This window comes from Nicotiana tomentosiformis, chromosome 10, assembly GCF_000390325.3.
Source record: "Nicotiana tomentosiformis chromosome 10, ASM39032v3, whole genome shotgun sequence".
NCBI classification, from domain to species: Eukaryota; Viridiplantae; Streptophyta; class Magnoliopsida; order Solanales; family Solanaceae; genus Nicotiana; species Nicotiana tomentosiformis.
Window position 1 is genome coordinate 49,929,420 of NC_090821.1, and position 25,202 is coordinate 49,954,621.

A 25,202-nucleotide genomic window follows, 5' to 3' on the forward strand; every position below is an offset into this window, starting at 1 on the left:
TTCGGCGCTCTTCGGTCCCATCTCGACCAGTCGTACGAAGGCCGAAATCGATTTCGACCGTATACAATTAGCATGGTGGAATCTTATGTCGTAGTAAACTTGAAGTTTACTATACAAATTATTATAGTAACATGCACAATATATATATAAATTAAATTTATTAGTAATTATTTTCAACCGTATTCTTAATACTCCTATTAGTAATTATATATATATGAGTATTAAGAATACGGTTGAAAATAATTACTAATAAATTTAATTTTAAATTCTTAATGTGACAATTATTTGAGACACTTTTTTTTAGATAATGTGATTTTTTAGTGAGAGACAGAAAACCCCCTTTACAACATCCAAACTTTCAGTTCAGCCAAGCATTTCCCTTCTACTCCCATGGCTACTGCTATTTCTTTAGCATTTTCTTTAGACCCTCAATCTCACCACAACTACCATCACCATTTTCACCATAATACCAACTTCAGTTCACATAAAGCTTCAATCTTTACACAAAAAGGTTCATTCCCTTTTCTCATCTCATCAAATTCACACACTCCCAATCTAATTATCCCACTTTCAACTTCCCAATCTTCTTCATCTTCTTCCTCAATAGAAACCCCACTTCAAACAGGTAAATTTCTCACTAACCAAGAGCTTGAAAAACTTGAATTTTTAGAGAAATATAGGTATTTTCAAGAATTGGGATCTGGGGTATTGTGGGTGCGTGTGATGAGGGAAGAAGAAATGGATGTTACTGTTTGGTTGTTGGCTGAGTCTTTTGCTGAGTCAATGTTGATGCCTAAAGGGTATGTGAAATTCTTGGCTTACTTAGTGAAGCAGTACATGATTGAGAGAAGAGCAATGATGCCTCACACTGCAACACTTCTCGGATTCTATAAAGAAAATGGAGAAGATTCAGATTTGCAATTGGCTGGAACTGTGGAAGTGTGTTTTGATAAAAGGGGTGCTAATGCTAATCCCCCCACACCTACTCCCCCCAAGAACTCTCCATACATTTGCAATATGACTGTAGACAAGTTGCTTAGGAGGTATGGTTTTAACTGTTTCTTTCTTAGTACTTATGTTTCTTGTGTTACTTCTCAACTGATATTAGGTAAATTAGACCCCTGTTGTGATCCAATTCTCTACTCCAGTCATCATATTGATGATGGAAGAAGAAATAATTAGTCAAGTTGGTTGTAAATGACAACAGGTAAGGTATAAGGCAAAATCTGACTCTGGTATGCATATTCATTTAACTAATTTGTGGTTGATTTGATAGATATGTGTATCTCTTTTTTTTTTTTGTGTGTGTGTGTATCTTTATATATGTGTGCAATTAACTTGTCAAATATTGTGGTTAGAGTGTAGAAGTAATTCAAGAGACTATCTGGATCGCAAGAGATTATTCTCAGCCAGTATATTTCTCCTTCCTAAACTTTTTTTTATTTGAATATACTCCATCCGTTTCAATTTAAGTGACATAGTTTGACCCGACAAGGAGTTTAAAAAAGAAAATAAAACTATTGAAACTTGTGGTCTTAAACATGCTGTAACATTTGTGTTTGGCAATAGAAGCTTCTCATTAAAAGGTAAAATTGAAAGTTTAAAGTTTAGTTGTTTCTTAAATATAGAAATATGTCATTCATTTTTGGTACAGACTAATAAGGAAATAGTGTCACATAAACCGGAACGGAGGGAGTACTTGGCGACGTAGTTCATAAATACTTTGATGTATAACTAAGTCTAAATAAATGGAAACATACTTTTATAGGAAAAGTTGATGAATGTAAAGTTATTCTTATTGGTAGAGTAAATGGCTGCATCATGTTGGACTAGTATTGAGTTGTGTTATTGGTTATTATCATTTTGCAGAAGGGGCATAGGTTGGCATCTGTTGAAAGCAAGCGAGGAACTAATCTCTCAAATGAGTTCTTCTAGAGAGGTTTACTTGCACTGTCGAATGATTGATACTGCTCCGCTCAACATGTATAGAAAAGCAGGGTATACCATTGTTGAGACAAACAACCTATTTATCCTGTTAACATTGCAGCGACGCAAGCACTTGATGTGCAAAGTTCTTCCAGATTCAGAAAGCCCTTTTGAAGTTGATCAATCTACTTCTTCCATTGACACGTGAACATTGAAAGACAGACCAGTTCTTAGGTACATTATTTTCCAACCCTTTTTACATGAAACTTTTGCTCTTTTGGATATATCTCTAAACCATCTTTCCGCCTTGTTTGTACATGTACATACTCAAACTTGATCCACTGTTTTTTCCTTTTTATCATCTGAACTCGAGCTGAAACTTAGATATTAAACTTTAGTATTGTATTAGTGGTGAACATTACTTCTTATTCTTCCATATTCTTAAGGAAAAATGTTTCCTTTGAACACCTGGGATAGTTGTCTTCGGCTTTCTACACATGTATTTGTATAGCGTCAGTGGTTAACTTTTCCCGGTATTATGTCAAACTTAAGAGATCTGTTTGTAGCTAAGTTGCTCCGACACGGCAGTTTAGGTGCCGCACCCGTGTCGACACGACACTAGTATAGGTGTGGGTATGGGATCCGTACCGGATTTTGTCAAATAATTTTGGGTACTTTGTCAACGACAGACGGAAAAATCCAGACGAGATACAATTTAATTCCCGAAATCAGAACCAAAACTAGGGTAAATTTGAAGAAAATAGCATACCTTATCTAGGAACTCAATCCTTTGCTTATCTAAAACTTGAGAATAAAAAAGAAATCCACACTTTACAAGCTATACGTAAGTATTCCACAAAATTTATCATAATTTAGAGATATTTTTTAATTATTTTTAGCCGGATCCTCGCACCCGTGTCCATACAAGGATTCATATCCCCGAATCTTAGAATTTACATCTCGAAGGATCCGACTTCTAGATTCGCACCCGTGTCGGACACCCGCACCCGTGTCCGAGCAACTTAGGTTTGTAGAAGCAAAACCACCATGCAAACGCTTAGTTTTAGTCCTCTGATGTGTGAGGATGAAACATGACAATGTTGTCGCAACTACATATTTAACAGTAAACTTAAATAGTCTTCTGATGAAATTCAGTTCATGTGACCCGAAATCCACACCATTGATTCTATTATTTGGGAAAGAAATGCGTACATAATCAGATCTTTGCACTAATGTGTTTGAGCAGAGGTGAGCCGCTCAGAAAAATAATAAGACATAAACAAGAATACTGCCGTCCTGATCTTTAATACCTCCTTGTTTTACTTAGAGTCGCCCTTTCTATCTATTAAATTATTAAGAAAACTTGTGATCTTATGGTTGAATTCGGATGTTCTTTTTATTACTTTGACAGCTTACAGTATCCTACCATACCCATTACTCTTTCCAATGTACATTTGAAACTTTTAGCTGATATCGTAACTTCTGAATTGGAACAATCGATCTTGGTGCATATTGCGATTATAATTTGCTTCATCCATGTCAATCTCAGAAGGTTTCAGATCATTCTGAATGTATGCATAGGCATACTTAGCCCTTTCATATTCGTGTGGAGGATCAGCTGCAGTTCTTTGACGCAGTCTACCATTGAGGGCCTTTCACTACTATCGGCTCGCACAGAACGAGAGGCTAGATTAGCAAACATGGTTACGGACTCCATAGTGTATGAGCTCCTGTTAATCTCAGGGTCGATCACCTTGCGTAGCTTCTTCTTATCATTCAATATATGCCTGACCTGCGATATCCTCATAGCAGTTAATGTCCTATACTGAAAAAATTTGGAATCAATTTTCATTTTTGCTGCTATGATAATAGTTTTGGTCCTTACCTGTAGTACTAAATTCTGATCATTTGGTCCTAGGGTGAGGTCAACGGCCCTGCGTCCGGTCAAAAGCTCCAGCATAACAACACCAAATGCGTAAACATCACTTTGTAAAGTGAGTTTTCCAGTCTGTCCGAAAATAATATTAGCAAGGTTTTTCTGGAAGATAGGTTAATGAGGAATAAAAAATATTTCCTCAGGATAAACCCAATGTTTACATGTCAAGAGCAAGGATGAAGTATGAGGTTTCTTTACATGCAATCACATGTTTGGAACAGAATCGAAGTAAAACTAGTCGTAGTTCCTTCTAGCAGGTAGAGTGTGATACTATTACTTGTTTTCTAATATTGATTAGAAAGAAGAAGAAAAGAGACTGACAGTAGAGGAAGGCAGCTAATTGCCTAATTATTATCCGAACTGATATTTGTTATCAGCATCTTTTGAAAAAGTTCATCGCTCTTAAGTGACTAAGTGGGAAGAGAGTGGGTTAAGTAGCTCCAACTCTGTAAAGCTAGTCAAATAATTTGATTAATTCAATTCATTACCTCCTGTTACTGTTTGTTTAGTTTCTTGATTTGAGGGCGAACATTGTCTAAGAATGTCTCCACTATCCTAAGGTTTTGTTTAGTGGAGGGAAAACATGCTTAATAGTTGATACATCAATATCAGCTTGTTGAATGTTGAGCAACTTAGAGAAAAGCATTTGCGTTCACTTCAAATAAGATCATAGCATTCAAGTTGGATTTGCTCAAGTTCGATGAAGCTTAATCTGTGTTGCGTTTCTGTTGGCATTGTAATGGAACATAATCTTTTAAAGTAATCCTGATGGATTGAGTTTTGATAAATGTGAAATTAGCTAAATTTACAAACTATAAGGTAGGAAGGTTTCAGTTTGGTTGAAGATCTATTCTGAACCTGAGACTGCTTTTTCTCTTTATGTAGCAGTGTCAAACTGTGGAGCATTATAGTTATTAAAAAAACAACATAACCATACAATAAATTTCATCCCTGAATAATGAACAGAATGTTCAGACAACTATTAACATGCCATATTTAATTCTGAGAGAAAGGAAGCTAGAAGAACAAAGAGCACTACAAATGTTTAGAGGGAAGACGAATTGTATATGAGATTTCTTTTGTAGTTTTTCCGCTACTAAACTTATTCTCCTATACTCCCTTTTTACTAGTGTTTTTTATGTGCTTAGCAGAAATATCATTAGTCAACAGCCACTACCTATGAATTCCGTTTCAGATTTTTAATTCTTTGCTCGTTTTGTAGTTTGCTCCTCGCTTTCTGCATAGTAATATATTGGGTATTTCTTCTGGTGTTTCTTACTTTCTAGAACTATCTCAATTTATGGCTTCTTGTCTTGTTTCCAATTTCTCTTTTCCTTTGCTTACTTCCTTAGGTTTGTTGTAACGAAGAAAATGAATTCTAAATAACAATATAATATCCATTTCTATTGAAACTTCAAACCTAGATTTGATATGCAAGCGACTCACCAGTGTGTATTCAGGGTCAAAATAGCCAAAAGTACCAAGTACCCTAGAAGTCACACATGTTTCCTGGCCTTCCGGCATCAACTTTGCAAGACCAAAATCTGATATCTGCGCAGCAGATGCGTATTCATTATCCCTAAGTTATATGAAGTGATCCCCTCCCATCAGAAGTCAGAACTAAATTGACATGGATGAAGTATTCACGTACCTTTGCTTCATAATTAGTGTTCAAAAGAATGTTGGTGGATTTGAAGTCCCTATGTATTATAGGAATCCCAACAGCTGAACTTGAATGGAGATATGCAAGTCCTCTTGCTGCCCCAATTGCTACCTTTAGCCTTAAGGGCCAATCCATCTTCACTTCTCCAATTCCTGCAGTTTAGTTGAAAGTTGAACATAGTTAAGCATCAAAAGGTAAGTCTTTGGATGAAGGGAAACTTCACGCTTAGAAACCAACCATTTAAATGATCTTGAAGATTTCCCTTGTGCATATACTCATAAACTAGAAATCTGTGTTTCCCATCTGCACAATAGCCTATTAGTTGTACCAGATGGGGATGATCCAGTCTGCTCAAAATATCGACTTCCACACGAAACTCACGCTCTCCTTCTGCCTCTTTGAATGAAGGTAGATCCATTTTCTTGATTGCCACAATCTTCCAATTGGCAAAAGAATCAGATTTTATATTAGTTAGTCTAATTTATCAAGTTTCTAGTGTTACACAAAATGAGACATAGGAAACAGCAGAAAGTAAACCACCGATGTGAAATTCTTTCTCCCTTAACTTGTTTGCCTTACCTCTCCAGACCGCAGTGTGCCCTTATAAACTCGACCGAATCCTCCTTTCCCAAGTAGATTGTCATCACTGAAAGAATTTGTTGCCTCCTCCATTTCTTTGAGTGTGAAAACTGATGATCCGTGGTGTCTTTTTGCAGGTGGATTCTGGTCTTCAATTTTCCAACACTCCACAGATTTATATATCCCTGAAAATAAGCATATCTCATATTTTACAACATGCAGAAGCTATGTACAATATTGCACAGGCTATTATAATAGCATGAGAAACATTTTCTGGAATATGAAGGAGGAGGATTCAAGGCTGAAACATACAAGGATTTAGCTGATCCTCGGACCTGCTTCTTCGTCGCTTGTTCCACGCCGCCACCAAACCAAAAGGCATGATAACTGTACTTTCAATAGATTCAGATGCTATCTTGTGGGTCAGAATGATGTATTATTACATTTGATAAAGCAGTCAGCATGAATGGAAAAGAATACAAAATTCTATGCCATAGAGAAATTCATGAACAAAAGCAAAACAAACTTGGACACTACAGAATAATTAGGCAATGAAACAGAAAACTAGCTGAAGAGGAGAAAGAAGAAGAAGAATGAGAAAATAGATATAAAGTATAGGAAGTAGGAAATAGAGATGTATGAGAATCCTGCTGGAGTATGTATAAAGCAAATGAGAGGTTAGCTTATGACAAATACTTGACACTCTAAGCACTGTTATCACCCAACAACCTAAGCTTCTCACTTGAAGGGTAAGAAAAAGCAAGAGATGGGAAAAAAAGTGGTATTAGTTGCTTACCTTCAAATGAGAAGTGGGTTGGGGGGTATGCTTGAAAAGGAAAGAGAAGCTGCAATTTAACATAACATTCTCTTTTTTATTTATCATTTTTCTATGCATTGCAAATGGTTCTTGTTGGTTGGTCATTTTCTTAGATTTCTATAATCTTTCCCCTCCAAACTCTTGTTTCATTATTTCATTGATGTAAACACTTCAATTTTGACTGTTCGTGAATTCATACTTTTTGCTGTTGGTATTCTTTTTCATTCTTATTTTTACTACTGGTAAAAAAAATTGCTGCTTGACCATGGTTTACTACTGACTTGTTGCTGTATTTTTCATTCTTTAGCGTTGGTCTTACTGTAGATTTTTCATTCTTATAGTGTTGGTGATTTTGTATTTTCATTATCGATTTCTCCAATCCAAAGTATATTCACTTATTCTCTAGGATCAAGAAATGTTATTAATATTTATTGACTACATCATGAAATATTAGTAACATGAATAGTTGGCAACTTTGGAATGTTGTCTTTTAAATTTTAAATTTTTATGCACCTTTAAAGGATAAGGTTATCTAAGGGGTAAACCACAAATCAATATATTTTAAAATTCTAACTCGCATTATTTTTTTCAAAACGATGCATACAATCAACTCAGTCTTTCTCATCATAATTGCAAAGGGTTGTATGCTTCTAGTTCTTTTATTTCCGTAATCAAGTAGCTTAAAATTTAATGATCAAAAGTTTGGACAAATAAGTGTGACACAAGGAGAATCAACTTGTGCCATCATCATAGCAGAAAGTTGTGTAATAACTGATATCTTATTAGTTTAGGGCCAAAACCCCCAATATCTCGTTTGTTGCCTTGTCGGTCTGCCATCTGTTTGTTAAAGGGTAACTTAAGAGAACTTTTTGTGGTTGTGATCTTGAAAATGAGAAACTATATCAAAGATTTTCTTTAAGCTAAATGCATAATCTTCAAGAAACTTAGAAAGGTGAATCTTCCGGTGCACTAAAGAAGTGGGACATATCTTTTGTGCTCTTCTTGCATGGGTCAAAATCTATCCCTAGAATACTTAAGTCAAAATAGTATTGGTAAAACATTCTCAGGCCGTCACTTGTCGAAGTGATCTAAGAAACGGTGAAGTCTGTGGTCGAAGAGTCGGCAAGGGCTGAAGCCAAGGAGTCATCAAGAATCAAGGCCGGGGTCGAATACCCTTGATAGAGTCATAACGGATAGTTTCAAGATAGGACATTAAAGAGAATATTCTAGTGAATATTCTCTGCGCTTGTACTTTTAGGGATTTTAGGAACATGTTCCCTATAAATAGAAAGAGACACAATGATAGGGGACATGTGATATTCATTTGTAAAATACACTTTGACTTTTAAAGAGAGAAACGGATCTTATTGCAAGCATACAAATACAACCTTTTCACTAAGATTCTTGTCTACACTTTTTCACTGGATCCTAGAATAACTCAGATATTCAAAGGCTTATCATCACTCATCATTGTCAGAAAGAACATTCACTAATTTCATCCTTTTTTGGGTGATTCATTCGTTCTATTTACATAAGTGTCATTTATTGCTATTCATCACTATTTAATGTTATATTACACCCTTTGACTTCTTAAATATTGATCGTGTGTTGCCGTTGCTATTGAAGTATATTTACATATTATTTATTGCACTTCTGAGAATTTCATCTTTGGGATATTATTGTTAACTAAGATTAACCCTCATTTGTATAAGTTTAATTAGTTGAACCAAGATCTATATTTTTTGGTTAAAAAAATTGGCGCCGTCTGTGAGGATTTCTTAGTTAAATTTTTTAGTTTCCTCTAGATCCACAACTAATGCTGGCCACTAACCTCACAAACCCCGAGATCTCCTTTCTTTGTACATACAAACACTACATGGCAGGTAACCAAGGAGAAAGGACAAAAATAACAAGTGATTTCCCTAGCAACCTCATGAACGCTATCAACGAGAGATGCGAAATAGTAGGCGAGGACGTGATGCCCAAGGCTTCCCTAGGCGCGAGAGGCCGCCTCCCCTCCACTGCCGCATAAAAAAAACCCAGTGGAAAAGGGGCATCCACATCCGCAGAAGAAAGGACGCCCCTAGTTGTGAAAAAACTCCTTGAAGCATGGCTGACCAACACGCTAGTGAGCGTCCTCAACAAGCCTGCTCCAAGCATGACTACAGAAACCGCAAGAGCTTGCATGATACAACAAACAGACGAGTAGTGCAACCGACCAAACCTTCCGATGACAGGTATAACTCATAATATTACTAATAGTGCAGGTGACAACGCCCTCGCTGTTGTTCTAAAGATGATGGAAGAAATGGAGAATGAAAACAAATCACTCTGATACCACATTAAAGAACACCAAGAACGAGTCGACAAGATACCGGGCGCTCCTAAGCTGTTGCCAAAAAGGGACGCCGGCAGGTTCGTAGAGCAGCCGCACAACAGCAACGCAGCCCCGCATGCCATACCAAAGACCTTCAGAATACTGCCCTACCTAAGGATATACAACGGAACGAACGATCCTAAGGATCGTGTGACCCATTACGTCACCGCCGTGAAAGGCAACGACCTCGCCAAGGAACAAATGTCCTCTATTTGCTGAAGAAGTTTGGCGAAATCCTTACGGGAGGGGCGTTAACATGGTATTCACAGCTACCAGCCCGCTCAATAGAAACTTTCGATAAAATGGCCGATAAGTTCATAATTGCCCATGCCGGAGCCAAGAAGGCCGAGGCAAGAGTAAATGACATATTCGCTATCATGTAGTCCTTGGGAGAGGGAATAAGGGATTTCCTCGCCCGATTCAACAGAGTAAGGATGACTCTGTCAGACAAGAAGTCGTAAACATGTTGTGGAAGCGATACCTCAAAGAGCTGTTAAGAGACAAGGGGAGAAACAACTTCGCTAGAGGATGTGAACACCAAGGCCCACCAAAGCCGCCATCACCAGCTTGTACTATCAACATGATCATCGACGACGACGCCTCTATCAACGGTGTGATGTTCAGTACCACTCACAAGCTCAAGCGGTCTATCACCCGTGACGGTACGACGGACTCGAAAAAAGTATCATCTTTGATGAGTCGGATGTCGACGGTTTGACTTTTTCTCATAATGATGCCCTCATTATTACTTCACACATTTTAGACACCGATGTCAAATGTATCATCTAAAGTGCAAGAGGGGGGGGGGGTAATTGTAATTTTTTTTTTCTTTTTTGAGGTAGTCGACTAGTTTGAGTTCTAGTCGACTGGACTTATCAGGAATAGAATATAAAAGATAAATTACAGAAAGTAAATGGCACAGTATATTTTTATACTGGTTCGGATTCAGAGTGAATCCTACGTCTAGTCCTCTTGGGTTGCAAGGGTGATCTCTTTCAAGTATGAAGTGGCTTAGTACAGATGAGTTGATGTTGTTATACACCAACATCTTATGTTACTCGTTCTTCTCTCTATAATTGATACAATGCCTCACCGGTGTTCTTTTCTCTCTCTCTCTCTCTCTCTCTCTCTCTCTCTCTTCTCTTATTTGTTACATAAGGAATCTAAAGCAGACTACAATGTTTTGTTTGAAGTAGAACAAAGAGATTGAAGTTGGTTTGATCAAGGTATATCATTCCAAAGCTAGTGCAGTAGGTATTTATACTTCTCGAGGCCTTCAAGTCTTGTACATCTTTATGAGAGATTGCGAATCTAAGGGAGTTATATTCAGACGGATTCGTAGATTGATTCTTTCCGAGATTGATTCGTCTGCTGACTTGTCTTGACTAGTGGGCTTGAGTGATTGTTTTCCTTAAATGAGAGAGTATTCCCGTTGACAAATCCCTTGATTGATACCTTCGATTAACGTCATTATGTGGGAGAATCTTTAGCGGATGATTTCGTGCCCGTAATCTCATTTGATTTAGATCCTTCCTATAATATCTATTTTAATTGATTTTTATATCTTCTTTGATTGATTTGTCCGCTTCTCTTTCCTTTTTCATTGGATTCATTTCCTCCATTCTATTGCTCAGAATATTTTCCTTCACATAGGGAGTAATTGGTTATTTTGCATCATTGAAATTTACTAAGATCTAACAATCTCCCCATTTTTGATGATGACAAAATAATAATGAAAATACTTTCCTATTGATCAGCCCCCTTGAGTGTGTTGTAGTCAACTCTAATTTAATCCGCGTTTCTTGGTAGATGTTTCTAGTCGACTCCTCCTCAGTTGGATACCATATGATATACCTGCAAGTTGAAAACAAAGCACACAACACAGAACATAGAAGTAGGAAATACATAGAACCACAGGCCTTAATCTTGCTTACTGTTTCTCCCCCTTTGTCATCAACAAAAACAAAATAAAAGCAGGGAAATAAAAAGTATTTGTCCTAAGAGTACACCCCATGACTAAAACATCAGTCGCAAAAACAAAGCAAAAAGAAAATTGTCTTAAACAACCAAACATCAACGACACAGAAAGTAGGTAAGGGTGTTGCAAACTGCCTCCTTGAGGCGATCAAAGCTAGCATTCAATGTGACAGAGACCCCATCAATTCTGTCGTGCATTTCTTTGAAGGCCCTTACTGCTTTTTCTGCAGTCTTGAGAATCTGCATTCAAATCTTGGACACGTCGAACTCTGTCTCCTTTGCCATTCCATGGATATCTTCAATCTGGCTTTGCATAGAGGTTAAGGAGTTCTTGATGACAGACAGTGTTTCATTGACGGAGACAAGCTTTTCTGAGAGGTCCGAATCACTTGTACTGGGGGTGAGACATAGGAGCTTTTGCCTTGGAATCGGAGGGGATATTCTTGGTTTTACCTTCTTATTTCTTGACCCAGGCACCCTTTATAGAAATATAACCCATGCTAGCAAATCCCCTTGAATTGTAAGACTTGGTGACAGTGATGTAGGGAAGGTCATCAAGGGATATGTAGTTGGCTTCTAGCATATGGGTGATAACCATACCATAAGGAAGACTTGTGGGATCATCGACACTTTCTATCATGAAATTGATGACCCATAAGGACAACTTGACCTTGTGCTTGGTTAGAAGGCAGTAAACTAAGAAGGTATCACGCCGGGAGAAGGTAGAGAATGATCCTATTCTTGGAAGAAGAGTGGTTGCTACAATATGTGCTAAGACACGAGTTTCAAAACAAATATCATTGGGTCCTAGTTGACTAGGGAGAGAGTGAGAGGGTGATTCAGCTATACACATTTTAGCTTGATCAAAAGAGATTTCAAAATCCTCAAGCCATGTATTCTTAAAGAGCATAGAAAAACCAGAACATCTATATTGAAAAATAGTATCAAACAGAGTACAGTCCAGAACAATGCATTTTCCAAGAACCAAGATTTCTAATTTAGCAGGTTTACTAGAGCGAAGATTGGCATAGAATATTCTAACAAGGGGTTCATATACCTTTAGAGGAGGCAAGGAGAGAAAATTTTTCCAACCCTGGAAGTCAAAGAGTTCCTTCACTTTGCAGTTGAGGCTGTCCATGACATTTAAGTCGACAAATCTTACATGAGCGACAGACTTGTCTTTGAAAGCAATGAAGGCATCCTTGTTTGGAGTATCCCAGAAATTTATCATACTCAAGAGAATTGGAGAGATCAGTTTTGGGCTTTTGGGGAGTAAAGGTTTCAGGAAGGTCTTCCATGGGTCGTTTTCCTACGGCTTTCTCGTTGAGACTGCGAGCATCATCTGAGAGTTCTTGAGAGGAGGAAAAATCCTTGGAGTGGTCTGATCCTAGATTGTCTGGTTCAAGAGGTTGAGAAGAGGGTTTTGCTCTAGAGCGAGTACTTTTGCGGGTGAAAGTAGAGGGATTTTTGGAGTGCTTTGCCATGGTAGGGTTTGGAATATGGTATTGGAGATACAAATAATATGATAGAGACAGAAGAAGCTTTGAACTTAAAATAGGTGATAAACGGCGGTTGAGTACAAACGAAAAGGCGTCAGAGATTTGACGCAATGATTGACCGGTCTTTGAAAGGACGTGAAAAGTTGTGAAAAAGGAAAAGCAATAGACGCACAATTAATGCATTTTACACACTTAAGGAAATAATTTAACTAAGATACAGTAACAATTTAAAAACACCACAAAGGCCCTAAAGTTATGAGTTTATGGAAATAATGTCAAGAGAGTCTCGTAATGCACAAAATCTGTCTTCTAGTAAGGGTTTTGTAAAAATGTCTGTTAATTGATCATTGGAACTTACAAATAGTAATTCTATGTTGCCTTTAAGAACATGATCTTTAATAAAATGGTGCTTAATGTCTATATGCGTAGCTCTAGAATGATGCATAGGATTCTTTGATAGACAAATAACACTAGAATTATCACAGAATATTTGAACAGACTTAAAAAATAATTCATAGTCACCCAATTGATGAGACATCCATAGCAATTGAGCAGAGCATTATCCAATTGCAATGTACTCTGCTTGAGTTGTGGAAAGAGCCATTGATCCCTGTTTTTTACTCTTCCAGAAAATTAGTGCTTTTCCCAGTAATTGACAAGTCCCACTTGTGCTTTTTTTGTCCTCATTGTCACCTACAAGATCGGCATATGAAAAACCCTCAAGTATAAAATTTTTAGAATGAGGATACCAAAGTTCGTAGGAGGTGGTTCTAATGAGATAATGAATAATTTGCTTTACTGATATTAAGTGAGACTCTTTAGGAGCTGACTGAAACCTGGCACATTTATAAATACTGAACATGATATCTGGTCGACTAGCCGTAAGATATAGTAGAGACCTAATCATTCCACGATACTTGGTTTCGTCTACTGATTTTCCCTGTTCATCCCTGTCTAAACTTGTAAACGGACTCATAGCAGTTCCAATTGATTTGGCATTGCTCATTCCAATTTTTTGAATCAATTCCTTTGTATACTTGGTTTGGTAGATGAATATTCCACTTTCTGATTGATGGATTTGTAGTCCAAGGAAAAATGTTAGCTCTCTCATCATACTCATTTCGAACTTACTTTGCATGAGATTTACAAAATCCTTGCACAAAAGAAGATTAGTACTACCAAATATGATATCATCTACATAGATTTGAATAATGAGATTACCTTTAGTAAATCTCTTGATAATTAAAGTAGTATCCACCTTACCTCTGGTGAACCCATGATTAGTTAAAAAGGAACTCAATCTTTCATACTAAGCTTGAGGAGCTTGTTTGAGTCCATAAAGAGCTTTAGCTAGCTTGTACACATGATAAGGAAATTGTGAGTTTTCAAAACCAGGAGGTTGTTTTACATATACCTCCTCATCAATAAAACCGTTTAGAAAAGCACTTTTGACATCCATTTGAAATAGTTTAAAACCTTTGAAAGATGCATAGGCAAGCAATATACAAATTGATTCTAACCGTGCTACCGGTGCAAAGGTTTCATCATAGTCGACTCCTTCCTATTGTGAGTAGCCTTGAGCTACTACTATGGCTTTGTTTCTTACTACCTTTCCTTCTTCATTTAGCTTGTTTCGAAATACCCACCTTGTTCCGACTACAGTAGCGTTTGCAGGCTTAGGAACTGATTCCTAAACTTGGTTTTTATCGAATGTATCAAGTTCGTCCTGCATGGTTTGTATCCAGCTGGAGTCCTTTAGGGCTTTATTAAGTTTCTTTGGTTCTGCTTGAGAGATGAGTGCAATATTTTCTTTCTTTTTGAGAGACCCTCTGGTTTTCAACCCTTCACTTGGATCCCCTATGATGAATTTTTGAGGATATTCAGGTTCACTTCTCCATTCATTCGGCTGGGTTCCAACTGTAGAAGTAGTCGACTTCTTTTGTGGTTCAATAGGATTGATCACAGGTTCATTAGTCGACTCTGTGACTATAGCTGGGATATCAGTCGACTTTTGTGATTTATTTGTCTATGATAATTCTTGGCTGGTGTCTTCATCACCTGTAATGATTCCTTTCTCGGCCACAAAGTTATTTTCATCGAATATAACATGCACTGATTCTTCTACAGATAATGTATGTTTGTTGTAAACTCTAAATGATCTACCGTTAATAGAGTAACCCAAAAAAATACCTTCATCAATCCTTGGGTCAAATTTTCCAAGGTTATCCTTACCATTATTGTGAATGAAACACTTACTTCCAAACGGGTGAAAGTAGCCAATATTTGGTTTCTTACCTTTCCATAATTCATATGGAGTCTTCTTCAAAATAGGTCTTATGGGGCATCTGTTGAGAATATGACATGTTGTACTGACTGTTTCTGCCTAAAAGTGGCAGTGAATGTTGTAATATCATTGTTCTTGCCATATCTTGTAGAGTTCTATTCTTGCTTTCAACTACTCCATTTTTTAGGTGATCTTGGGGATGAGAACTTATGTGTATACCCTTGATCATTACAGAATTCTTCAAAGGATCTGCTTTCAAACTCTCCTCCATGATCTCTTTGGATGGTTGTGATCAGATCCCCCTTTTCTCTTTCAATTCTTTTGCAGAAAATCTCAAAATTTTTCAGAGCTTCATCTTTATGAGATAAGAAAATTACCCATGTAAAATGTGAGTAGTCATCAACAATAACAAAAGCAAAATGTTTACCTCCAATGCTGGCAGTTCTAGTAGGTCCAAACAGGACTATATGAAGTAATTGCAATGGCTTGGTAGTGGACACAATATCCTTAGTTTTAAAAGAGTTTTTAGTTTGTTTACCAATCTGACATGCATCACATACATAATTTCTACAAAAGTTGAGTTTGGAAAGACCAATAACTAAATCATACTTGGACAACTTTTCAATAAGATGCATGCTTATATGACCAAATTATTTTATGCCAAAGCCATGGATCGTCAGAAATGGATGCTAGACAAATGTGACTATCTAGATTTTCAATGCCATCAAGAATATAGACATTTTCATACTTTTTTTCCTGGAAGAATAATTTACATGTTTCATCCTCAATGGCACATCCCGTTTTCTTGAATTTTACTTCATATCTCGAATCACATAGCCGACTTGTGCTCAAAAGATTGCAGTTGAGTCCATCTACAAGATATACCTCTGTAATATCACAATTATTTTCGAATGAAACTGTACCGATACCAACTATCTTTCCTTTTGAATCATCACCAAATTTGACATTTCCACCATTTATTTTTGTGACTTCTTTGAACAGATTTTTGTCACTCGTCATGTAACTCGAACACGCACTGTATAAATACCATTTTTCTTTACAGTTCTTTCTGTGGTGTTCCTGCAAAATAGAATTGTCACCTTCTTTTAGGTACCCAAGCTTGCTTGGGTCCTTGTTGGTTAGTTCTACTAGGATCAGGATTGTTTTTGGGTTTCCAAAACCATCCTGAAACATTAGATTTATGAAATCGACAAAAGGAATATTTGTGTCCAATTTTGCTATAGTAATGACACATAGGGGTTGATCCAGTTTTTGATCTACCACTTGTGTTAGTACCTGTGGACTCAACTCTAGCCAGTCCTTTTTCTATTGACTTGTAAGTCACCTGGTTAGACTTGACTGAACTATGACTGGTGGATTTTCACATGCCATTTAGTTGCATTTGCAATTACTGAACTTTATCTTGAAGTACATCTCTTTCGATTTCACAGACTTCAAGCTTAAGTTCCCAGTTTTTCCTTTCCCTATTGAGTCTCCTTAATTCATTCAATATTTTTTTAGACTCTTTTAGAGTAAGGTCAAGAATGTCCTGCAATTCATTACATCTATCACAATTATAAGATCTTACCTCGCTTGTTTCACCTCGTGCCATGAAACAGTTTTCAGTATTTTCCTTGCATTTATCGCCTGATGTATCTTCATCAGTCCAGGAGCCAGAGTATTTGTTCATGTCATTTTCCAGGATGGTCATGAAGCATAGATTTTCTATTTCTTCGTGTTCTGAACTATCTTCATCACTCCAACTTCCGTTGGATTTGTGTTTGTTAAACCCTCTGGAGACTTTTCTTTTACGATCTAGGTATGCAGCTTGAACATGCTCATATCTTCCACACTCATAATGCTTTCCATCATTTTTGTCTTGTTCATTGTATTGCCTGGTTCACCTAGATGGCATCATTCCCCTTCTTGTATTTCTATACCTTCTCATTAACCCATCCATGTTTCTTGATACCATAGAAATTTCTTCTTCAAGGACTTCTGGATCATCATCAATATCATTTTCAGGTCCTTCAGTTGTAGATTTGAAGGCAACCGTTTTCTTCTTTTCTTCCTGACTTGTCTTCTTGAGATGGGTTTTCTCGAATGCTATAAGATCTCCTTTGAGTTCATCATAAGAAAGTTTGTTTATTTCTTGAGACTCAAGTGCAACTACTTTTGTCTGCCAAGTGGTAGGTAAACTCCTTAGGAGTTTTCGAACTTGATCATTACTTGAATAGGGTTTACCAAAAGCTTTCAAATCACTAATGATTTTGCTGAATCTTGCGAACATTTCCTCAATGGATTCTCCTTCTTTCTTCTGGAAGAGTTCATAGTCATAAACCAACATGTTTATTCGAGTTTCTTTCACTTTCTTGGTTCCTTCATAGGTGACCTCCAATTTGTCCCATAATTCTTTAGCCGTATCACAACTTGAAATCTTCTTATACTCGTCTCCATTTATAACGTTTCGTGCCTTAGCATTAACCTGAACGACCGCCATTTGTTTGTCTGTGTATTCATCTATATCTTCAGAATCAGCGGGTGGTTGAGTTGCTGCTAATAGTGGATAGTTTCCCTTTTTGATAGCACGCCATAATTTCACATCATAAGATTTTGCATAGATTTCCATTCGAACTTTCCAGTGAGAAAAGTGTTGTCCATTGAAGTATGGTGGTCTGGCTTCTGACGTTCCCTCTTGAAAGAGTGCTCCAATAGTTATTTGATTGGCCATGATCTTTTCTCACAAGCGGTTAAGCAAAAGTGTTAGACCTTCTCTGATACCAATTGTGTGCAAGAGGGGGGAGTGAATTGTAATTTTCTTTTTTGTTTTCTAGGTAGTCGACTAGTTTGAGTTCTAGTCGACTGAACTTATCAGGAATATAATGTAAAAGATAAATTGCAAAAAGTAAATGACACAGTATGTTTTTATACTAGTTCGGATTCAGAGTGAATCCTATGCCCAGTCCCTTTGGGTTGCAAGGGTGATCTCTTTCAAATATGAAGTGGCTTAGTACAGATGAGTTGATGTTGTTATACACCAACAGCTTATGTCACTCGTTCTTCTCTCTATAATTGATACAATGCCTCACCAGTATTCTTTTCTCTCTTTCTCTTCTCTTCTTTGTTACACAAGGAATCTAAAGTAGACTATAGTGTTTTGTTTGAAGTAGAATAAAGAGATTGAAGTTGGTTTGATCAAAGTATATAATTTCAAAGCTAGTGCAGTAGGTATTTATACTTCTCGAGGCCTTCAAGTCTTGTACATCTTTTTGAGAGATTGCGAACCCAAGGGAGTTGTATTTAGACGGATTCATAGATTGATTCTTTTCGAGATTGATTCTTCTCCTGACTCGTCTTGACTCGCAGGCTTGAGTAATTTTTTCCTTAAATGAGAGAGTATTCCCGTTACCAAGTCCCTTGATTGATACCTTTGATTAACATCATTATGTGGGAGAATCTTTAGCGGATTATTTTGTGCCCGGAATCTCCTTTGATTTAGATCTTTCCTATAATAACTCTTTTAATTGATTTTACTATCTTCTTTGATTGATTTGTCTGCTTTTCTTTCCTTTTTCGTTGGATTCATTTCCTCCATTTTATTGCTCAGAATCTTTTCCTTCACATAGGGAGTAATTGGTTATTTTGCATCATTGAAATTTACTAAGATCTAACATCATGGTAGACGATGGAAGTGGAGCATGAATTATCCATCCCTGAGTCCTCGCCCAAATGAGACTCAGGGATAAGATAGTGTCACACTGCCTCACACTAACCAGTTTTAATAATGCAGTTGACCGGACATCCGGGGAAATTACACTCCCCGTCTTGGCCGGCAGTATGACTCTAGAGATGACATTCCACATCATGGACCAGGCCACCACGTACAACGCCATAATGGGACGATCATGGATACATCCCATGAGATCTATCCCCTCCAACCTATACTAACTAATTAAATTCCCAATACCATAGGGAATATTCAGCATAAGCGGAGAACACCGCTCGTCTCCTGGAATGCTACCACATTGCCTTAGACAACATGACAACCCAACAGAAAAATGACAAGGAAAAAGAGGCATAGCAATCAACAGGGCCGAGATCGACAGAATGAGAAACCAGGGACGTCATCATGGATCCCGAAATGGTCGAGGCTGCAGATCCATCCATAAAGGACCTCGACCCCATTCAATTTAGACCTCAATGACCGTAGAAAAAAGGTCTATATCGGCTGCAAACTCCGGGAACCAGGTGAATTCAGTCAATTCTTAATAACTAATGCAGATTTGTTCGCACTCAGCCATGCAGATATACGGGCATCCCAAGGAAAATTGCCACACACAAATTAATCGTTGACCCATTCTACCCCCAGTAAGACAAGTCAGGCGTAAATTCAACTTCGCCATCAACGATGTAGTCCGCGAGGAGGTGGAAAAGTTGTTAGAGAACGGCACCATCGGGGAGTCTAAGTACCCTAAGTGGATCGCCAACATAGTGATGGAACGGGAAATGGCGGATATGTATGGATTTCATAGATTTGAACAAAGCATGTCCGAAGGATTCATTCCCTTTACTCCACATCGACGCAATAATCGGGCACGAGCTATTGAGTTTGTTGGACGCTTACTCATGCTATAACCAAATTCTAATGGAGGAAAAAGACCAGGAGAAGACCACGTTCACCACCTACCAAGGAACGTATTGTTATAGGGTCATGCCGTTTGGGTTGAAGAACGCGGGAGCTACATATCAAAGATTGGTGACAAAGTTGTTCAAAGGCTAACTCCGCAAGACCATGGAAGTGTATGTAGATGACATGTTGGTCAAGTCCGAAAAGGCAGAGGATAACATCTATCATTTGAAGGAAGCTTTCGACATACTAAGATGGTACGAAATGAAACTAAACCCAAAGAAATGCGCGCTTGGCATAGCCTCGGGAACGTTCTTGGGGTTTTTGGTGTCGCAACGGGGGATCAAGGTCAACCCAGACCAAATCAAAACTATTGAGGGGATAGCGGAACTCTTAACTACCAAGAAGCAAGTCCAAAGGTTGACTGGTCAAATCGCCACCCTATCGAGACTCATTTCGCGGTCGTCTGATAGATGTCACAAATATTTTGGCATACTAAAAGAGGTTAAACCTCAAATGGACTCCCGAGTACGTCCATGCTTTGCGAGAACTGAAGATATACCTATCATCACCACCCCTGCTTTCAAAACCCGAACCCGGGGAGCAACTCCTCGTCTATCTAGCTGTCTCCAAAGTAGCGGTAAGCATAGTCCTGATCTGCGAAAACAAAGGTACGCATTCTCCCATTTATTACATCAGCAAAACACTCATCGACGCCGAGACAAGGTACCTGCACCTCGAAATATTGGCTCTGGCATTGGTGGTAGCTTCACGAAAGCTTAGACCCTATTTCCAGTGCCACCCCATCTCGGTCGTTACAACCTTTCCCCTGAGGACCATTTTGCATAAACCCAACTATCGGGAAGGCTGGCCAAGTGGGCCATCGAGCTAAGCAAGCACGATATCACATACCAGCCGCGAACGGCAATAAAGTCGCATGTACTCGTCGATTTCGTCAAAGACGTCAGTGCAAAATAATGCCTAAAGTTGAAAGGGAAGCCGTCCAAGCTTCCCCCCAAACATAAGACCTTTGGGTTCTATACACCGATGGCGCATCCAACGTATCAGGGTCCGGACTGAGACTCGTACTCGAGGTCCCTACAGGCGAAGTAATTTGACAGTCCATAAGGTGCCCGGATATGACTAACAATGAGGCTGTAATTGTAGGGTTGAGGCTAGCACTCAAGTATAGGGCGAAGCGGTTCCGTTGTGATTCCAACTCGTAGTCAACCAAGTCATAGGGATTTTCCAAATCAAGGAACAAATGTTGCAAAAATACCAGACCAAGATCTACAAGCTACTGTATGAGTTCGGCGAATGCCAACTCGACCAAATCCCACGGGTGCAGAATGCCGAAGCGGACGGCGTCACCAAATTGGTCGCAACTACCAAAAATATCATGACCGGGGACAAAAGAGTAGTCCACCTCCTCAACTCATCACTAGACCAAATTGAGGTACGAACCATAAACTTAACTTGGGATTGGTACAATCATATTATTGCCTATTTGCAGGACTACACACTGCCAGACGACAAGAAAGAAGCCAAGAAACTAAGAATACAAGCGGCCAGATAGTCTCATTCATAACGACCTGTACAAAAGGACTTATGGCGGCCTTCTAGCAACTTAACTTAGATAGTCTCCTCCAGTGCATCCTCGAAAAAGTCCATGAAGGCTATCACGGTGTTCACTCCGACAATCGAGCACTGGTCAGATGCCTCATACGGGCGGGATACTATTGGTCTACCATGAAAAAGGACGTCGTAGACTTTGTGAGGAAATGCGAACAGTGCCAAAAGTACGCCCAGATATTCACCAAGCAGGCGAACATCTCCACTCAGTCACCTCCCCCTGGTCGTTCATCAAATGGGGAATGGACATCGTGGGTCCCCTCCCAACATGGCGAGGTAATGTACGATTCCTTTTAGTTTTAACTAACTATTTCTCTAAATGGGTGGAAGCAAGAACATTCGCCCAAATACTGGAACAGGAGGTAATCATCTTTATATGGATAAACATCATCTTCCGATTCGGCCTACCCAAGGAGATCAATTGTGACAACGGACCCTAGTTTACGGGAAAGAAAACTGCTAAAGTATTCAAAAAATGGCATATCAAGATGATACTCTCAACCCCATATCACCCAGTGGGTAATGGGCAAGCAGAGTCCTCCAACAAGTCCATACTAAACATCAAGAAAAAAGAAGCTCAAGGACGCCAAGGGACTATGGCCGGAAATACTACTAGAAGTATTATGGGCCTACCGAACAATCCTGAAGACGAGCACAAGAGAGACGCCTTACTCTTTGGTCTATGGGACCAAGGCAGTAATACCAGTCGGAGATCCTATCCTAAGGTACTCCCACGAAAGCGGTATGACTAACGATGAGAGCAGAAAACAGGAACTCGGCGAAATTGACGAACGAAGAGATATGACGTACATAAGAATGGTCACCCAAAAACAACAAGCAGAACACTATTACAATAAGAAAGCAAAGGTTCGGCCGCTTATAGTTAGGGACTACGTGCTTAAAGCCAAAACTTAAGCGAGCAAAGACCCACGGGAAGGCAAGCTAGGAACAAACTAGGATGGTCCGAACAAAATCACAGCCAAAGCGAACAAGGGTCCATTCCAACTAGAGACAATGGAAGGAAAGTAACTACCAAACAATTAGAACATCAATCACCTCAAATACTTCATCTTTTGAGAGAAAAAGTGTCCCCTAAGTCGTACTCTTTTTCCCTCACTTGAGTTTTGTCCCATCTGGGTTTTTTCAATGAGGTTTTTAACGAGGCTGTGAAGGGAACACTTCGAGTCAAAGTACGCTAGGGAGGGACGGTTGTTACTCTTTCATTTCTCGACTCCTCAATACTCTCCAAGTCAAACAATGAAGGGACTAGATAGGCTGGGACTAGGACTGGAATACCAGTCAACACCCAAAATCTGTAACTTTCTTCAAGTATGTAACCAAAGTAACAATGTCAAAGTAATAAGAAACTTACGTTTATCAGGACACCTTTTTTGTATTAAGGTTATGTTCGACCCTGCTCGAACAGCACCTACCTGCCCTCGGCCGCGACTTAACGAAAGGTTATGTTCGACCCACTCGAACAAACACCTACCTGCCCTCGGCAGCGATTTAATGAAAGGTTATATTCGCCTAAGCTCGAACGAACACCTACCGGGCCTCGGCCGCAATTTAACGTAAAGTTATGTTCGACTAAGCTCGAACAATCACCTACCGGTCCTCGTCCGCGATTTAATGAAAGGTTATTTTCGACTAAGCTTGAACAAACACCTACCGGCCCTCACCGTGATTTAACGAAAGGTTATGTTCGACTAAGATTGAACAAACACCTACCAGCCTTCGGTCGCGATTTGACAAAAGGCTATTTTCGATTAAGCTCGATCAAACACCTACCGGCCCTCAACCGCGATTTAACAAAAGATTATGTTCGACCTCATTCGAATAAACACCTATCGGCCATCAACCAGATCTCAATAAAGAAACGCATGCGACCTATATAAACAACGGGCTGACATGACCCATGAATATTCAGCTCCAAGGCCACGGCTAGCTAAAAAACAACAACAATAAGAAGGGCAAAAAGAGAAACGAGCAAACAATTAAAGAAAAAAATATACAAGTACAGAAAATAAACCACAAGAATGGAAGAAGATGCAAGGAACAATTTTCATATTTCGTGCTTGAAATTGTTTACAAAGGCTCTTGAAGACATAGGCAAAAATACACAAAAAGTCAAAAAGTAAACTACTTTCCATTATGACCTTCAGTGTCCTCGCCAGCTCGGTCTTTAACGACATCACCACCCTGACCACTGATACCCTCATCATCTCGGCCCCTAGCACCCTCACCATCCTCGCCCGAAGGATATATGGAATCATGTCAGGACTCATCCTCGATGCGATATATAGCTTACTCATCGCCCTCATCTTCCTCACTAGGACGAGGAGAAGCCGGATCATAACCACAAGCAATCTGAGCCTCGCGAGCTTTGACACGAGCATCCTTGAAGTCTGCAGCAGAAACGGAGCTTGCTATATGCAAATCACGAAGCACATCCAGTCAGGGTTCGACGTGAATCCACTCTTCGTACAAGTCACAAGGAATGTCGGGGAAGCCAGAAGTCACAGATGAAGAAGGTCGTTCAAGTAGCTTGGCCTTCTCGGCCTCCAGAGCAGCAACACGGTCGTAAAGATCATAGGTCTCTTTCTTCAACTCCCCAATCCTTTCATTGAGCCTCTCTTCTTTAAGCCTTGCCATTGTTAAATCATTTTCTCGCTCGGAACGGAGAGCTCAGATCACTACCTCAAGGGACTCTGCTTTCCTTAAAGCCTCCGACCGAGCGGACTCCGCCTTCTCTAGCCCCTGCATCTTCTCAGCGACCTCGCCATTAAGAGCCTCTGCCCTTAATTGATACTCCTCAAGCTGGCCTCGCAGTAAGACTACCTGATCTTGGAGATCACTCCACTGGGCTTCTACCCCCTTCTAAGATCGAGCTCTTTCTCTTTGCTACTCAACTTCCCCTCCAGGACGCTTCACTTCCCACATACCCGCACCAGCTCCCCGTCTATTTCCTTTAAGTTCTCCCTTAGTTGGCACACATCGCCACTTTCGCGGAGCCAACACTGAAGCTCCCGGCACTTCTCAAGGAACTTGAAGTACTTATCCTTCAACTTTACATAAATATCTTTATGTCTTTTCTCCATACGAGCACTTTCAATCTCTAGGAAGACCGTTTGCAAAACGAATAAAGGAAGTTAAATCCCATGAAAGAACAAAACGTAAGGGAAATAACAGACAACAAATATACTTACCCGAAGGGCAAGACCAGTAATGTTATTTGACAGGGTGCCGTCATCTATAGTCTTGAGGGTCGTTCCCTCAATTTTAGAACAAATAGGGCCAAAGGAGGGGATTATCTCCTCGGTGTTCATAGAATCGCAATATTCCTTGAACCCTCTTCCAACCTCACTTTGAGTTGAGTAAGACCCTCATCGATCATCCTCAACTCGTCTACATCTATGTCAGAGTCAGATCCAACATCTTCCTCAGCAACAACCTTCCTTCTATCATCCGTCGAAGAAGGCACATCTGTCGCGACCCCGAAAGATGAGGCCTCTTCGCACCTCGGAAGAACAAGGCCATCATTGCTCACCACGCCCTCGATCGCGTCCCCCACAAGACGCATGCTTGTATCCTCCAAGCGAGGGGCCTTGGGAATTGCCTCTGGGCTCTCTCCAATATGCACTGTGGCCGTTTTCCGAAGGACAAGACCACAATCTCCCACACCAATGACTGTTGGCCTCTCTCCCCCAGTGTCCACGACCCTTCTCTTACGAGGAATCAAACCACTGTCTTTAGGAGAGATTTAATCCTCATCAACTAGCGAATAAAGTTGGGGGGCAGGAGTCGCAGAAGGAACAGAGACAGGGTTTCGAGCTACGGCAGCTGAGGTCAAGATTGGAACAGAAAATGTAGTAGCCGCAACAG

The 25,202-nt window shown here is 39.4% G+C and overlaps 3 protein-coding genes across 3 annotated transcripts; 1 reads left to right on the forward strand and 2 right to left on the reverse strand.

Annotated features, from left to right (window-relative positions):
• Nucleotides 1–304: 304 nt before the first annotated feature.
• Nucleotides 305–6,481, forward strand: LOC104109776 (GCN5-related N-acetyltransferase 5, chloroplastic). Its single transcript, XM_009619137.4, has 3 exons — nucleotides 305–1,043; nucleotides 1,870–2,160; nucleotides 6,242–6,481. Exons 1-2 carry the CDS (start codon nucleotides 391–393, stop codon nucleotides 2,132–2,134), a joined length of 918 nt encoding a protein of 305 aa, XP_009617432.1. The 5' UTR covers nucleotides 305–390; the 3' UTR covers nucleotides 2,135–2,160; nucleotides 6,242–6,481.
• Nucleotides 3,088–6,853, reverse strand: LOC104109775 (probable serine/threonine-protein kinase PBL28). The gene is made up of 7 exons (XM_009619136.4): nucleotides 6,417–6,853; nucleotides 6,105–6,289; nucleotides 5,763–5,961; nucleotides 5,514–5,677; nucleotides 5,309–5,413; nucleotides 3,812–3,934; nucleotides 3,088–3,718 (listed from the first exon to the last, which is right to left on the reverse strand). Exons 1-7 carry the CDS (start codon nucleotides 6,484–6,486, stop codon nucleotides 3,482–3,484), a joined length of 1,083 nt encoding a protein of 360 aa, XP_009617431.1. The 5' UTR covers nucleotides 6,487–6,853; the 3' UTR covers nucleotides 3,088–3,481.
• Nucleotides 6,854–13,333: 6,480 nt separating this feature from the next.
• Nucleotides 13,334–17,789, reverse strand: LOC108947453 (uncharacterized). Its single transcript, XM_018775446.2, has 5 exons — nucleotides 16,999–17,789; nucleotides 16,647–16,902; nucleotides 15,807–16,243; nucleotides 15,278–15,625; nucleotides 13,334–14,039 (listed from the first exon to the last, which is right to left on the reverse strand). Exons 1-5 carry the CDS (start codon nucleotides 17,787–17,789, stop codon nucleotides 13,334–13,336), a joined length of 2,538 nt encoding a protein of 845 aa, XP_018630962.2.
• Between the last annotated feature and the right edge of the window lie 7,413 nt (nucleotides 17,790–25,202).